At 52.1% G+C, this 12,867-nt stretch overlaps 5 protein-coding genes across 5 annotated transcripts; 2 read left to right on the top strand and 3 right to left on the bottom strand.

The window, feature by feature from the left end:
• Positions 1-377: 377 nt before the first annotated feature.
• SMAC4_12763 (uncharacterized protein) lies at positions 378-620 on the bottom strand (the record flags this gene model as incomplete). The annotated part of the gene is made up of 2 exons (XM_024655758.1): positions 378-493; positions 545-620. 2 exons carry the CDS (start codon positions 618-620, stop codon positions 378-380), a joined length of 192 nt encoding a protein of 63 aa, XP_024511590.1.
• Positions 621-1,844: 1,224 nt separating this feature from the next.
• SMAC4_05619 (uncharacterized protein) lies at positions 1,845-4,377 on the bottom strand. The gene is made up of 2 exons (XM_003348475.2): positions 3,189-4,377; positions 1,845-3,132 (listed from the first exon to the last, which is right to left on the bottom strand). The coding sequence occupies exons 1-2, from the start codon at positions 4,285-4,287 to the stop codon at positions 2,174-2,176; spliced, it is 2,058 nt and encodes a 685-aa protein (XP_003348523.1). The 5' UTR covers positions 4,288-4,377; the 3' UTR covers positions 1,845-2,173.
• Positions 4,378-6,106: 1,729 nt separating this feature from the next.
• On the top strand, positions 6,107-8,105 carry SMAC4_05620 (uncharacterized protein). Its single transcript, XM_003348476.2, has 5 exons — positions 6,107-6,529; positions 6,591-6,679; positions 6,738-7,120; positions 7,176-7,252; positions 7,317-8,105. Exons 1-5 carry the CDS (start codon positions 6,322-6,324, stop codon positions 7,652-7,654), a joined length of 1,095 nt encoding a protein of 364 aa, XP_003348524.1. The 5' UTR covers positions 6,107-6,321; the 3' UTR covers positions 7,655-8,105.
• Positions 8,106-9,217: 1,112 nt separating this feature from the next.
• On the top strand, positions 9,218-11,169 carry SMAC4_05621 (uncharacterized protein; the record flags this gene model as incomplete). Its single annotated transcript, XM_003348477.2, has 3 exons — positions 9,218-9,605; positions 9,664-10,187; positions 10,250-11,169. 3 exons carry the CDS (start codon positions 9,218-9,220, stop codon positions 10,958-10,960), a joined length of 1,623 nt encoding a protein of 540 aa, XP_003348525.2. The 3' UTR covers positions 10,961-11,169.
• Positions 11,170-11,426: 257 nt separating this feature from the next.
• Positions 11,427-12,497, bottom strand: SMAC4_05622 (uncharacterized protein; the record flags this gene model as incomplete). The annotated part of the gene is made up of 2 exons (XM_003348478.2): positions 12,226-12,497; positions 11,427-11,911 (listed from the first exon to the last, which is right to left on the bottom strand). Exons 1-2 carry the CDS (start codon positions 12,404-12,406, stop codon positions 11,427-11,429), a joined length of 666 nt encoding a protein of 221 aa, XP_003348526.1. The 5' UTR covers positions 12,407-12,497.
• Between the last annotated feature and the right edge of the window lie 370 nt (positions 12,498-12,867).

Below are 12,867 nucleotides of genomic sequence, written 5' to 3'. Positions count from 1 at the left end.
GATGATATTGAACGTGTACAAGTACCAGAACTAAAGTTGGGGGCGTCAGATCGAACAACGTTATGTGCAGTTAATTGGCTTTGATGGGAATTGATAAATTGATTGCACACCGACTTTCTCTTGGAAACCGCAATTTGTCCCGTTCATCAGTTCAGCCCTTTCGGAAGTTACAATGGAGATGCTATTCTCGGATCCTTCCGTGCCTGCCTTAAATCACACCCAACCCGGGGAAGAAGGACCGTTTCGGAAGGAACAGGCCGTCCCCCACCATCCATCGCTGCCCTTGTGTGACAGGACCCCTCTTCTTCGCTCCGACATCCATCCGACTTCTCCCCCCGTCCACACTCACAACTCCAATGCCTGTAACCAAATCCTTCTCACATGTCGCAATTGTCAATCCCCTCGCCAATTACTCCCGTGCGTTTTTTGAGAAGACAAAGGTCCGTGTCAAACTCTGTCCCCAGCCCATCTCGCCGTGTTGCTTGAGTAAGGTCTGTGTCAGTCGTCAGTTATGGGCTCCTCAGAATCATTGGGGCTTCCTTACCTGGAGATGGAATGGGAGCAGCAAAGACGGAGACAATTGACGCCGCAAGCAAGATGAACAGCGTGACCGTCTTCATGTTTTCAACGCTTGACTTGGAGCGGACGTAATGCTAAAGGTAAGAGGTGCTTGTGAACTACCCACGTTGGAGGAGTGTCTGAAGAAGAAGAGATGAAGCAAGGAGAGAAGTTAGAAAAAGACCATTGAGCACTGACAATGACTTCAGACCGTAGATATACAAGCCAAAGGAAAACAAAGTTCCAAGACCACAACCATAGCCGATCGGCAAAAGATCTCGGAAGGTATCATCACTTTCCGGTCCTTGTCACAACAAGCGCCCTCGCAGGAATATTCCACCGGTCGACTCGTAGTTCTGGGTACCGCTATCACGCTTTTGGGGGCCAACCGACACGCCGAGCACAACCCTTCAATCCAACCGTCCGTCTTACAAGAAACACCCAAAGAGGAATACCGAATTTTCCAGCATCGAACATCTACAGCGCATCCAGTGTGTAGGCCAGCCATCAAACCCCAGTGAAAGCGCTTCAAGGAACAACGATCCGCTGCCGTAATAACTGCCCCAGACATCGTTCCAACCACTGGCGAACAACTCAAAGAAACAAGGCGACGGCAGTGGTCCGATCGTGGCTCATGACTGCATCCGCACGGAGAACTACCAGCGTTCCATGCTGACTGTGCCTCGGCATTGCTTTCCCTCCTCCACCATCACAAGTAGGCCAGATCACAAGTCCCGCCTTTTCAATGTTATCTCCTTTGGGCATTGATACCCGTGCAGGATTAATCCCGTCTTGACGTACCTGACCCAGACTACACCTCAGCCCAACCCGAGACCAAGAGAACAAAAGTCTTTACTGGCAAGGCTTGCTGACACACAGCTAATAGGTTCGTATAATCACCAAGGACCTTCAAGCACCGAGTGCGCCGATATTGACGTAGTTACACGGTTCACCGAGACTCTGCCGGACCAACAGTATAGCAATACCGCCTTCAGGTTGATATACCCAAGACTTTTGTTGTTGTTCCATCAATCACTTGCCCACACTGCTCTGTAGCGCAACCTTTCCGTGCCGGTCCTGCGATCCAAAGCTATTCACAGCTGAATAGTGCCCCAAGCAACAGCTCCAGCTGAGACCGGCAGAGTGGCCGACGGTACCAAGAAGAAGAGTGATAGATCCATCAGCAGCCACTGTTGGTGATGTACTAGGAGGTGAGAGCCTCGTAAACCCAAAGGCTCTCTCAACACCGACACACCCAGAATGACTGCGGATCGTGCACAATCAAGAGAGGCAACGTTACAAGCCATTTCGACCGGTATTCCTTCACAGTTCTTGGCTTCAGCTTGTGCTTCACAGAGGACGGCAGCTCTTGGCAGGACGTTGTCGCAATCAACCACTCGCGTGATATCTTCTAAGCCGTGTTCTTGAACATACAACCGTATTGCCTACATCTTTCATATAGAATCTTGCTTCCGTGTTGCTATTCTTATCCTCGGCCTGCTGCATCTCTCCCACTTCTATCCAAGTAACTAGACCCAGTACTGCACTATCCCTGAGTTACCATGTTCCAGACCCATTTCGAGCCAGATCGTACCTCAACTCGACACCACCAGATTCAAACACCAAGCTTCTCGTTCAAGGTGTTGATGAAAGCACACCGCTTAAGCAACTTCTCCCTCTCCAACAGCGCCTCCCTCTTCCTTCTCAGCTGCTTCGGCTTCTTGGCCTTCTCTTCAACGTCATCCTTCCCTCCCATCTCCCTATACTCCACTCCCTCACCCACAATCGGCTTCTGCATGCTTCCCAGATCTTCTCCGTCAGCCACGAAGCCATGATGTCTAACCTTACAACTCCCCGTGCCGACCGGCCCGCCAATAACATGCACATTGACCCCGCGTAGCTCTTCCATCCCTCTCTTAGCCTCAACTCCATCTTCAAGTTCACGCCCGCCAAACGCCTCAGGCCACACCCACCCCTCGTCTTCATTTTCTCTCTTTCCCTTTTCCTTGGGGCTGGGATCCCCACTAGCAGCAAACCTAACAAAAGCCCCCGCCATCTCCCTCGCCAACTTCCCATCTTCCTCAGAACAAGCATCACCAAATTCAGGAAACACTCCATTAAAGATATAATTCGTATCACTCCCATGCACCGCTCCCAACCACGGCATGCCCGCCCCCTTGAAAAGGGGGGTCAACATGCTCTGATTCAAAGTGTACAGCCGCACCCCAGCAAAATCGGGGTCTTCAGAGTAAGATGCGCGCGAGAGGTGATGCCCAAAGTCAATGCTCGAGCAAGTGAAAAGTATATCTCGTAGGATGCGCGAGATGCGGAAGTAGTGGATTGGTGCTTCTGGATCTGTGTCTGATTTTCGAGAGAGGTAGGACTGGTATTCTTCAAGAAAATCGGATTCGGGGTATAGAGAGAAAAGGGTGGAGATGTCGGAGGGAGAAAGGATGGAGTGGCCGAGGAAGGAGGTAAGGGCGGGGATCATGGATTCTTCGGAAACGAAAAGGGGGGCAGGGCCGGCGTTGGTGGCGCCGTCGTCTTGAGCCCAGGAGAGGATTGTTGGGATTCCTGTGACGTTGTTAGAATAGGTTGTGAGGGGAAGGAGTGGTAAGTGGAAGACAAACCTTTGACAACCCTCCCACTCTGATACAAAACCGACTGTCTCTCGGGTATAAAGTCCCCATCAACGGAAGGAATAAAAGTAAATAATCCAGCAGGCGGATGATTCTCAACCGAGTACCCCATCGCTTTTTCTGTTAGTTCCTCCATGGGCACGTTTCGCAAACAACTCAGCAAGTCTTCGTCATCCTCTGGTTTCTTGAAAATACACCCCACCCGTTCCGCCACATTCCTCGTATGCCTCTCCGTCTCTTTTTCCTCAGTCATATTCAGCGCCGTCCCCGGCGGTCCACTCATCATCCACGCCCTAGTAAACGGCGCCCCCTTTTCCCCTGCATACGCAACCATTTGTAAACTGGTAAATGTCCCTCCCGCACTGAGGCCAAAGGCCGTTACCCTCGAAGGGTCCCCGCCAAAGTACACGATATTGTCACGAACCCACTCCAACGCAACGCGCTGGTCTCTCATCCCTAGGTTTAGCGCCTTTTGCTTTTTCAAGACAGGAAGACGAGGAAACCCAAAGATTGTTAACCGGTAGTTAATAGCCACGTAGATTATCGGTTCCCCTAGCTCGACTGATAGAGACAAAAGGCGATCGGGATCAAAATGTGGATCGTACGCACTGCCCTTGACCACCCCGCCGCCGTGGATATGCACGACTACCGGTAAGTTTGCATCTGGAGCTGTGCCGGCCGGGCGGGAAATGCGCAGGTTTAGGCAATCTTCGCTTATGGCGTGTGTTTCCGCGAAAAAAGGTGGAATGGCGGGGAGGGATTGGGGACATGCTGGACCTGGGAGAGTGGCGTCGATGAGGGAGCCGGACTGGTAAAGGAAGGGGGTGGGTGGGGAGAAGCGAGGGGCGGAGGCGAAGCGGATGTTGAGGTAGTGTTCGATTTGCACTTTGGGGTTTGCTGAGGAAGAGGAGGGGAGGGTGGTGATGGTGCCGCGGTAGGAAAGGTTGTTGATGGGGTCTTTGACGATGGGGTTGTTGCCGGTGTCTTGGGAGGGGGGGTCGGCGGCGAGGACGTGGATGGAGGTTGTGGCTAGGCTGAGGCCGAGGAGGACGGCGACCGCATGGAGCGGTTGGAGGGCAACCGCTAGCATCGTGAGATAGTCCGTGGGTGAGGAGCTGGTGGTGGTTTGACTTCGACTCTCAAAAAAGGTAATGAGGATGCATCGGTGTGCTTCAAGCAGTCAAGCAGCTAAGGTTCTTGGCCGGTTGCTTGACGACAATTGTTGCAAAGACGGGTGGTGATGATGATGTGATCTTTTGTTGACTTTGTGCCCGAATCAATGACGGGACGCGACTGACATGTGCCAGACAAAAGGGTGAGTTCTAGTGCAACTTGCAACACCAACTTTGGCAAAGGTCGGTGTTTCGGCGTTTCGTTCGATCCGTCAACCGTAACCGGCTGTCAACTTAAGACGAATGGAACACAAATGGAGGGGTACAACGTCCAACATCCATCAAGTTCCCAACGGAAATAACATGGAAATCAGAGCCGGGTGGGATTAGCATTGCGGGAAGTATCAGTCATTAGCTCTTAATGGCAAGTCAGGCACTGATTGAGAGGTGCTCACTGTTAATTTGTGACCGCAGGGGAAGTAATCGAAAACCAACAGTTACATCTGGACCTTCGATTTGATGCTCCCCTTCACCAACGACATAATTGTTGCAGAACGACACGAACTGCCTGGTTGCGATTCCTCGTTACGGTCAGCCCAACCACTCCATCCAGCAAGGAAGCATCTCCAAGTCCGACAAAGTTTGAGCGATTGGCATTGGCCGATACGATCATCCGAACTGAAATGCGCAGCAGTGTAATCCCAAACGTAACCGGTGTCTTTTGTGTACCATGGCCCGTCGTCTTTTTGTTGGTCCCTCAATACGGAAGAACCGGGGGTTGTGATTCTGTGGATTGACATTCGTATAGGAGCCGATCAAAGGAAATCCTTCGTATGCGGATTATTGGGGTGGTCACAAACTCACCGGACGTCCACCGGCTAAGCATTCCGCTGCATGCCATGCCCCATTGACAATTGATAGCCGTGGTTCCTGATAAATCTGCCGTTCGTTTGGGTGTTTGGGTTGCATCTTTCGCTTGAACGTTCGGTGGACGGCGGACGGTGGATGGGGTGGGTGGTAGATGTAACGCAACCATGGATACAGATATGTAGGTAGCAAACGGTATAGCTGAATAATGAACATCAATCCTCTCACTCGTTATTTTATCCGACTTGGATCCTACCCACATTTTGTGTAAGAATTTGCCGTGCGATACCCCCGAATGCTGCGAGTGCTCCGTCTACGCCGCAACGAAGCAGCAGCCTTTGTGGTCTTTGTGTCCAATATCCCATATAAAAACGGCCCGTTGTCCGCCACCCCTCATTTTGCGGTTGCAGTTGCGGTTCGTCCCCTTGCTGTCCATGGGTCGCTGCTGCAGTTGTGTGGTATTCCTGTATGCATTGGACGAATGAACAATGGTTTCAAGGAACGGTACGGTGGTAAGGTGAGGGAACGGTCGGAGGGGCTGACGGGCGGCAGATATTGCATGAATTTATAGCAGGCAGGCATGCTATAAACTTTTGTGTAACCATCCCTTCAAACGCTGGTTGGACACGGCACACCGTTGATAGGATACGGCGGCAGCATGTAGTGTATTGCTACTCAATACCAGCAGTCAGCGTGTTGGTGGTGGGTGAGAAGCGTCGGCGGAACGTAGGTAGGTAGATACCTAGGAATAGGATGGATTGTGACGGGACATGCCCGGACCAAAGACCATGCTAGGGGTTCAAAGAAGGGTCGAAGGAACTGAATGTTGTACAACGGCACGGGCAAAGACGGAAAAGGCTGGCTGGCTGGCTGGCATCAGCTGTCGGCATATTTTCCCTTCTTGTTGCTTACTCTTGGCCAGAAGAGAAGGCTGGAGTGGATGAGGTAGGTCTGGGTCTTTTCTGGATTGCGCAATGGTGGTGGAACGAAAGGTATGATACCCTTAGTGATAAGGTAGCCCTTCCCGTTGAGGGTGCTGCTATTGACACCTCGGATGTCTCGTCCTTGAAAGCCAAATGCCCGAGATCAATTGACTCTTGGGCCCGTCATTGCCAACAGCAGCAGAACACCCGCTTTGACCCATCATGTCCCAGCCAGAACTATCACCACCCGAGTATGACAGCCCGGGCGCCTTGATCGCCGGGTCGGTCATCATGTGGGTTGTCTCGACGCTATGTGTTAGCTTGAGATTCTACTCCAAGAGGTGGAAGCGACAAGGCTACATCACGGCCGACTGGCTGATTGTGGCGGCTGCCATTTTTACAACCGGCATGACGGTAATGGAGATCTATGGTGAGTGAAGACGTCCTGGCCATGTCTTCTTTGGCGCAACTTGTACTAACCGCGAACAAAGGCGTGAAGGAACACGCGTTGGGATATCCACTGGGTGCCTCGATCGAAGACCCCAAGGCAGTCAACGGACGTCTGAACAAGGCTAAACATGTACGCGATTCCTTGTGCCAAGTGTTTGTCGGCCCCTCACTAACAGACTGTCGCTCAGATTGAACTCTCGTTCCTGCTCCTCGGTATCGCTACCCTCGGCTTGATCAAGCTATCCGTGTGCTTCCTATTCTGGCACCTCTTTGCCCGAGTCGTGTTTCGCCGTTTCCTCATGGTCTGGATCGCAATCATCATTGCATGGACTCTCGCCTTTGTCCTGGGAGGCCTTCTCGAGTGCGGCTCGCATCTCAAGGCTATCTTTGGGCAACCGCAAGAGTATTTGGAGCACTGCGGAAGCGCGATCCCCACCGGATATGCCATGGTGGGCAGTGATGTTGCCACGGACTTTATCACGCTGCTCATCCCCATCCCCGTGGTCTTTAGCATGAAGATGGACAAGCGGACTAGGTTCTTGACTCTGCTGACCTTTATGATCGGTGCCCTGTGAGTCTTGTTAGTTGAAGTTATGGGGTAAAAACTAAGCTAACATAGGTGACAGGTCCGTGGGTGCTTCCATCGCCAAAGCCTACATCTACATCAAAGCAAGCTTGGGTTTGTGGACGTCCGATGCCATCTGTAAGCTCCCAGTGTCTCCTATCCCATTCTGCCTCATAGATGATGAGCTAACGCAATAGTACAGCCATGCTCACTGGCCTCTCCATCTGGAACCTGGCTGAGTGCCATATCGGTATCATTGCTGCATGCGGTCCTACGCTGCGACCGATCCTGGCACGCATTCTACCAACCGAGAGCCTCATGTCTCTCTTGTCCCGCATGGGAGTAAGCGGGAACACGTCCAGGCAGAACGAGCTCCCCAGCTTTGTCAAGATGCCGGATGCCGACAGTGCTGAGCAGTTACAGCCTGGGGCGGAGAAGGTTGGGTCTAAGGGTGCTGATGGGCCTCATGGAGTTCGGCAGTACGAGATGGAATCATGGAACGACGCCGAGTCCGAGAGACGTAGTCGGAACAATGTCTGAGGGAAACATGCCGTGCGGGCCTATCGAGTATCAAGTGTAGAAATCTGATCGGATGCTGTATCATAACTGTATGTACACCGCCATCTCAAAGATATTATGGCCCTCCTTCCATCATCCTGTCGTCGCGGTCAAACAATGGTCGGGGAGAGTTGCTCCGACGATCGAGTGTCGAGGCAGTCTTCAAGTTCGTCTTCATCTTCGCTTTACGCCATCAGTTCCGACGGTCATCGTTGGTGATGAAGTGACTGATTGGTCGTCGGCGTCTGTTCTACGAGCGGATGCCGGATGGAAACATTGCGATGAAATAGTTCATGTAACGGTGATGAACCGATGACAATGACATGGGACAGTAAAATGAAATAAAACTAGAGACGTCAAACATGGCGAAACGGGCAGGAATGTTGGCACGTGCACTGCAATTTGAGATTTTGCAGCAGTTCGCGCGTGCCCCCTGAAGCCACTAGAGCCACTGCAAGCCACTCCTTCCGTGGTGTCGAATCGGCCTGAGCCAGGCAAGATCAGAGGCGCAGAAGGGAGCGGCCACTGCAAATTGTTGGGTGCCATTCCGACTTTACATTTTTCTTTTTTCATACTTTCCCATATTTGTGAAATTTATCAAGAAAGAATCTTAAGAACATCATCAAATTGAATCAACGTCACCAATCTTAATTTCTTCTCAACCCCACAATCTCGACGTGTCCTGCATACCTCCGCGTCCCAACTGTTCTGGACTCTTTCTCCCCGACAAGGATCCCCCAGGAAACAAGCATCCTTCCATCTTCGGCAGTCTGTTTGCTCCACTAGTACTCAGTCTTCTCTTGATAACTTCTCGCTTGTGTTGCCTGTTCGCAGTCTGGTCCCCCGTCGAATCACCAATGGAATTCGCAACGTATTCCTACATTGGGCACAAGCCTCGGTGAGACGGTAACAACCCCAGGCTTCTACCTGTTAGCGATCTTCCCCTGACTCCATACAAAAACAAGGCCGAGCGCTAACAGGGCGGATAGATCAGATCATAGGGTACAGGATTCCAATGGCATTGAACGGTCGTCATGGATCCTCGCAACCTCTCCACGACAGCGCCGGATCCAATCTGATCTTGGTGTAGTGTACACGCAGATTTGCGGACTGCCCGAGTACAGTCTGTAAAACTCTGGTGGTGTGGTCATCTGCCTCGTTCCCAGCCGAGACCAACATCAAACTTCAACAAGCAATGGATGGACCCTTTTCACCGACATCTCGGATCGGCTTTGGTTCCGGCCATACGGACCCCGGAGGATAGAGGCGACAGAGATGTCTGGGAATAACTTCCACCTTCTTCCGACTCTTTACACAGGCAGCTCAGCTGTCATCGGGCGCCAAGCGAGTACAGATCCGGCCGCGCTATTGGCGCACTATCGTTTTTGAACACCCCAGGTTCCCCCATGGAAACATCCAAGTGTACGGCCCTATCAGCCTACACGTGTTGCTTGCCCGTCTCCCAGATAGTCGGGAACATATCAATACACTAGAGATGGGCTAGCGTTGATCCTACTCGATCTAGACTCGTCCAATCGGCCCAGCATGGCCTCCCCAAAAAGGAGATGCAAACTCACTGACGGCTCGTGTGGCGTCCTATCACCGCTAGCACACGGGAAATTGCACAAAGACCGACTTGAGCCCTCAACCGCCGTCCTGGGTCAGGCACACTTTCGGTCGTCAACCCGATCTGGGATTAAAAAGGGTTCCATTGCCACTCCAAAAAGAAGTGATCGACACAGCCAACCGTGGATTCGGGATTCGACAAAAGAAGGTTGCTGTCTCAACACACTCGCTTACCACTCACTCCAGTCATTCTTTAACGAGACCACCGTTGTCTTCATTATGAAGCAAGCTTTGTTCTTGGCCTCGGGCTTTGCCTGGCTGAACCTGGCATCGGCCGCCTGCTGTCGCAGTAACAAGTGCTTGAAGGGTACGGTCATTCTTGGGAAACTGCTGGAGAAAATGCTGACCCACATCCTCTTAAACAGCCATTGTCCAAAACGAGAACGGAATCGAGGACTGCGCCGCCGTCCTTATCGAGACTGTATCAGTCCCAGCCAGCGTCGTGACCGAGACCGTTATTGTGTCCGCTACCCAATATGCCACCGTCCTTGGCACCGTGATTGTCACTGAGACCGAGTCAACCACCGCTGCCACCGAGACTATCCTCTTCACCCAGAGTTCTGTCGTCACCGTTGGCACCGAGACAGTCTCCCTGGTTACAACCGAAACCACTATTGCCAGCACCGAGACCGTCTTTGAGACCATTACCCTCCCCCCGGCTCCGACCGAGAAGAAGAAGCGTGACATCGATACCTTGACCTTTGTCGAGCCCACCAGTTCGGCCTCGGTCGAGCTTGCTCCCGTTCAATCTTCTCCCGCGCTCCCCGAGTACGCCTTGGACTGCCCGTCCTTCGACAAGTACAAGTCGGCCTGCAAATGTGTCGGTGGTGAGGTCACGACCATCACCGTTCCCGCCTCCGCTTCTACTGTCACTGTCGAGGAGACCACTGTAAGTTTTCACTACTTTGAGACTTGCTGAGTAACCTAGCTAACTCGACTTGTTTGTCTTAGACCATCTTTGCCTCTGTCGCTGCCACCGTTACCACCACGGAGACTGAGTTGGTCTCAGTAACGGCCACAACCTCGGCTACCGCGACTGTTATCGTGGAGGATGTTGAGACCGTGACCGCCACTCAGACCGATGTCGTCTCCCTCACTACCACTGTCATCGCCATCGAGACCGCGACTTTGGCTCCTGAGCCCGTGCAGCCCGTGTGCCAAATCAACACCGACGCCTTTCGTGCAACGAGTAAGATCAATGGCAACGACTACTACATATATGCCAACCTGCTAAACGCCCTCACCGGCGGTACCAACTGGCAAGTGGGCAGCACCAGCAACGCTGCGAGCATCCAAAATAGGTACAACATAGCTATTGATAGCGAAGGCTATCTGTACCTTCACGACAATGTGCCTCCCTACTCATATATATACTACTTTTACATCAGCACCATCAACAATGCGCCTAGCAACTGGCCCCAAGTCAACACCAAGGCAACTGTTGAAGCTCAGATTAGGGCCGGTAGCCAAATCAGCAAGATTAAGGGATGTGTGAACCCCGCCACCGGTGAGCTTACGCTCCAGGATTCTGTGGGCAGAAACAACATTCTCTGGTGCGGCGCCCAGATGTGGCTGTCTAGAGGCCTTGGTGAGGAAATCAACCGTGGTGTGTGCCAACAGGTGTTCCCCAAGGTCGTCGCGCCATATAGGGCCCCGGCCTAGTCCAGGATCCTGTACCATTGGGGTTGTGGGACATGATGAGGGACATCTGGCCTTTTATCTGGAACTTTGGACCTTTTGATAGAGCATATATAAACCCTTAATGTTACCGTAGACGTCTGATGTCCTTCACTTCATATGAGCCCCCTTGGTTCCGACTTCTTTGCTGTTGTCATCCGCCTCACTCATTGTCCCTCAACACTAAATAAAGGCATTTTTAATTTGCTATTGAGGACCAATAGCTAGCACATACACATACCTAACATCTAAAGCCTAAAGTAGCTTCCGCACCAACGGTTCAAGGCACTAGCTGAACATTATACTATAGGTGCCAACAATAGACCCATCTGGACCCTTGCAATCTCACCCCGTAAACCCGATCTCATCTACCCTGTCTACCTCACCTCCAATTTCCCCTCCCCCCATATCCTGTCTCATCCATCCCAACCCCCTTGATCCTCAAATCCCCCTACCCCAATCTAGCAACCCTACTCCACGTCCCATTCCCAATCACCACGCCTCCACCCTCCAACTTCTCAAACCCGTTCCTCCCACTATCCCCCACCTTCATCCCTTCTGTTTCCCTGGCTATAGTATTATCCCACCTCCCCATCGCCATCTCAATACAAAACTTCCCCAGCTCCTCAGTCGGACTCCAAAGCTTCTTGTATCCCGTCCTAATAGCCGGTCCTAAGACGCAAGCCAGCAGGTTCATGGTAGCGGAAAGTTGGGGAATGTAAGCGTGGATAGAGGCGTGGGAGGCGGGGTCTACGTAACCTGGTCTCATGCTGTATACCACGAAGGGGTTGGAAGAAGCAGGAGAGGAAGGGGAAGGAGTGGAAGAGAGCTGGGAAAGGGCGAGTTCGGCTTGGCCTTTGATGATGGCGTACCAGGGGGTTGTGAGTCTTGACAAGAGGGACTGGGAGGAGAGAGGGGTGGTGGTGGCGCCTTCGCCTGATATGTAGATGAAGTGGAAGGGTTGGGATTCTGAGAGGGACTGGGAGGAGGAGGGGGGGGGGGCCAAAGGGAAGGGTGCGGAAAGCGGCGGCGGCGGCGGCGAGGGGGAAGCCTTTGGTTATTTTGACGTATTCCTTTTCACCAGTATCAGTATGAATTTTGAGGTTTTCTTTGCTTGGGGAACAGAGGAGAAACATCGGGAAAAGAAAAGCAGAAAGAAAAAAAAACATACTCCTTCCCAACAGCATTCTGAGTAATTCCCAGCGCCCAAACACATCCCGTCGCTCCCTTAAGTTAATTGAGCAGTTCACTATCGTACTTCTCGAAATCCTTGTGCAAGATGACGTTGATGCGATGGTCCTTGGCGTCTTCGACCATCTTGACCGGTCGTCGGCTGATGATGGAGATCTTGGTGATATCTTTGGTCTTGATCATGGCGTCTAGAACGGCGGAGCCAACGAGGCCGGTGGCGCCTGTTAGGATTAGATGCATTTTGCGTTTGGTGGTGTTGGTGTTGTTGTTGATGGATGTAGGTTTGCTTTCGACTGTAGTTGGGTCAAGAACTGTGTAAAGGGAAGGTGGATGTTGAAAGACAGAACTTGTAAAGGGAAAATAAGAAGAAATATACATCATTATGTTACAATCTTCATCCACAAAGCGGCCGACAAGATAATGATGCTATCTAATACATGCCTGGTGTTACCCTGCCTGTTGACCCTGTCATCGTCCCTTCTTGAATCTGACATAAGCCGAAGCCGCATTGTGTCGTCAGCCGCATTGTGTCGTCCCTTAACTCCTTCCATCCAATCACATCTCCCATCTTACCTCCGGGCCCCACGGGGTCCCAATATCCGGGAGCGGGCCGGAGCGGGCCGGAGCGGGTTTGCGGCCGCATCACCGACAAAGTGGAAAGTGGCAGTGGAACATAACACAGCCCCGGAGTGCAGTGACTC

The sequence above is a fragment of the Sordaria macrospora genome, chromosome 3, assembly GCF_033870435.1.
Source record: "Sordaria macrospora chromosome 3, complete sequence".
Classification (NCBI taxonomy): domain Eukaryota; kingdom Fungi; phylum Ascomycota; class Sordariomycetes; order Sordariales; family Sordariaceae; genus Sordaria; species Sordaria macrospora.
Note: the sequence above shows the minus strand (reverse complement) of the source record. Positions and strands in the feature narration are given on the sequence as shown.

Bases quoted from the DNA above. Each gene is read 5' to 3' on its own strand.
- SMAC4_05619 (XM_003348475.2), bottom strand. From the start codon at position 4,287: ATGCTAGCGGTTGCCCTCCAACCGCTCCATGCGGTCGCCGTCCTCCTC. The intron at 3,133-3,188 runs GTTTGTCTTCCA...ACAACGTCACAG, and splicing joins GAGTGGGAGGGTTGTCAAAG to GAATCCCAACAATCCTCTCC.
- SMAC4_05620 (XM_003348476.2), top strand. From the start codon at position 6,322: ATGTCCCAGCCAGAACTATCACCACCCGAGTATGACAGCCCGGGCGCC. The intron at 6,530-6,590 runs GTGAGTGAAGAC...CCGCGAACAAAG, and splicing joins GACGGTAATGGAGATCTATG to GCGTGAAGGAACACGCGTTG. The intron at 6,680-6,737 runs GTACGCGATTCC...ACTGTCGCTCAG, and splicing joins GTCTGAACAAGGCTAAACAT to ATTGAACTCTCGTTCCTGCT.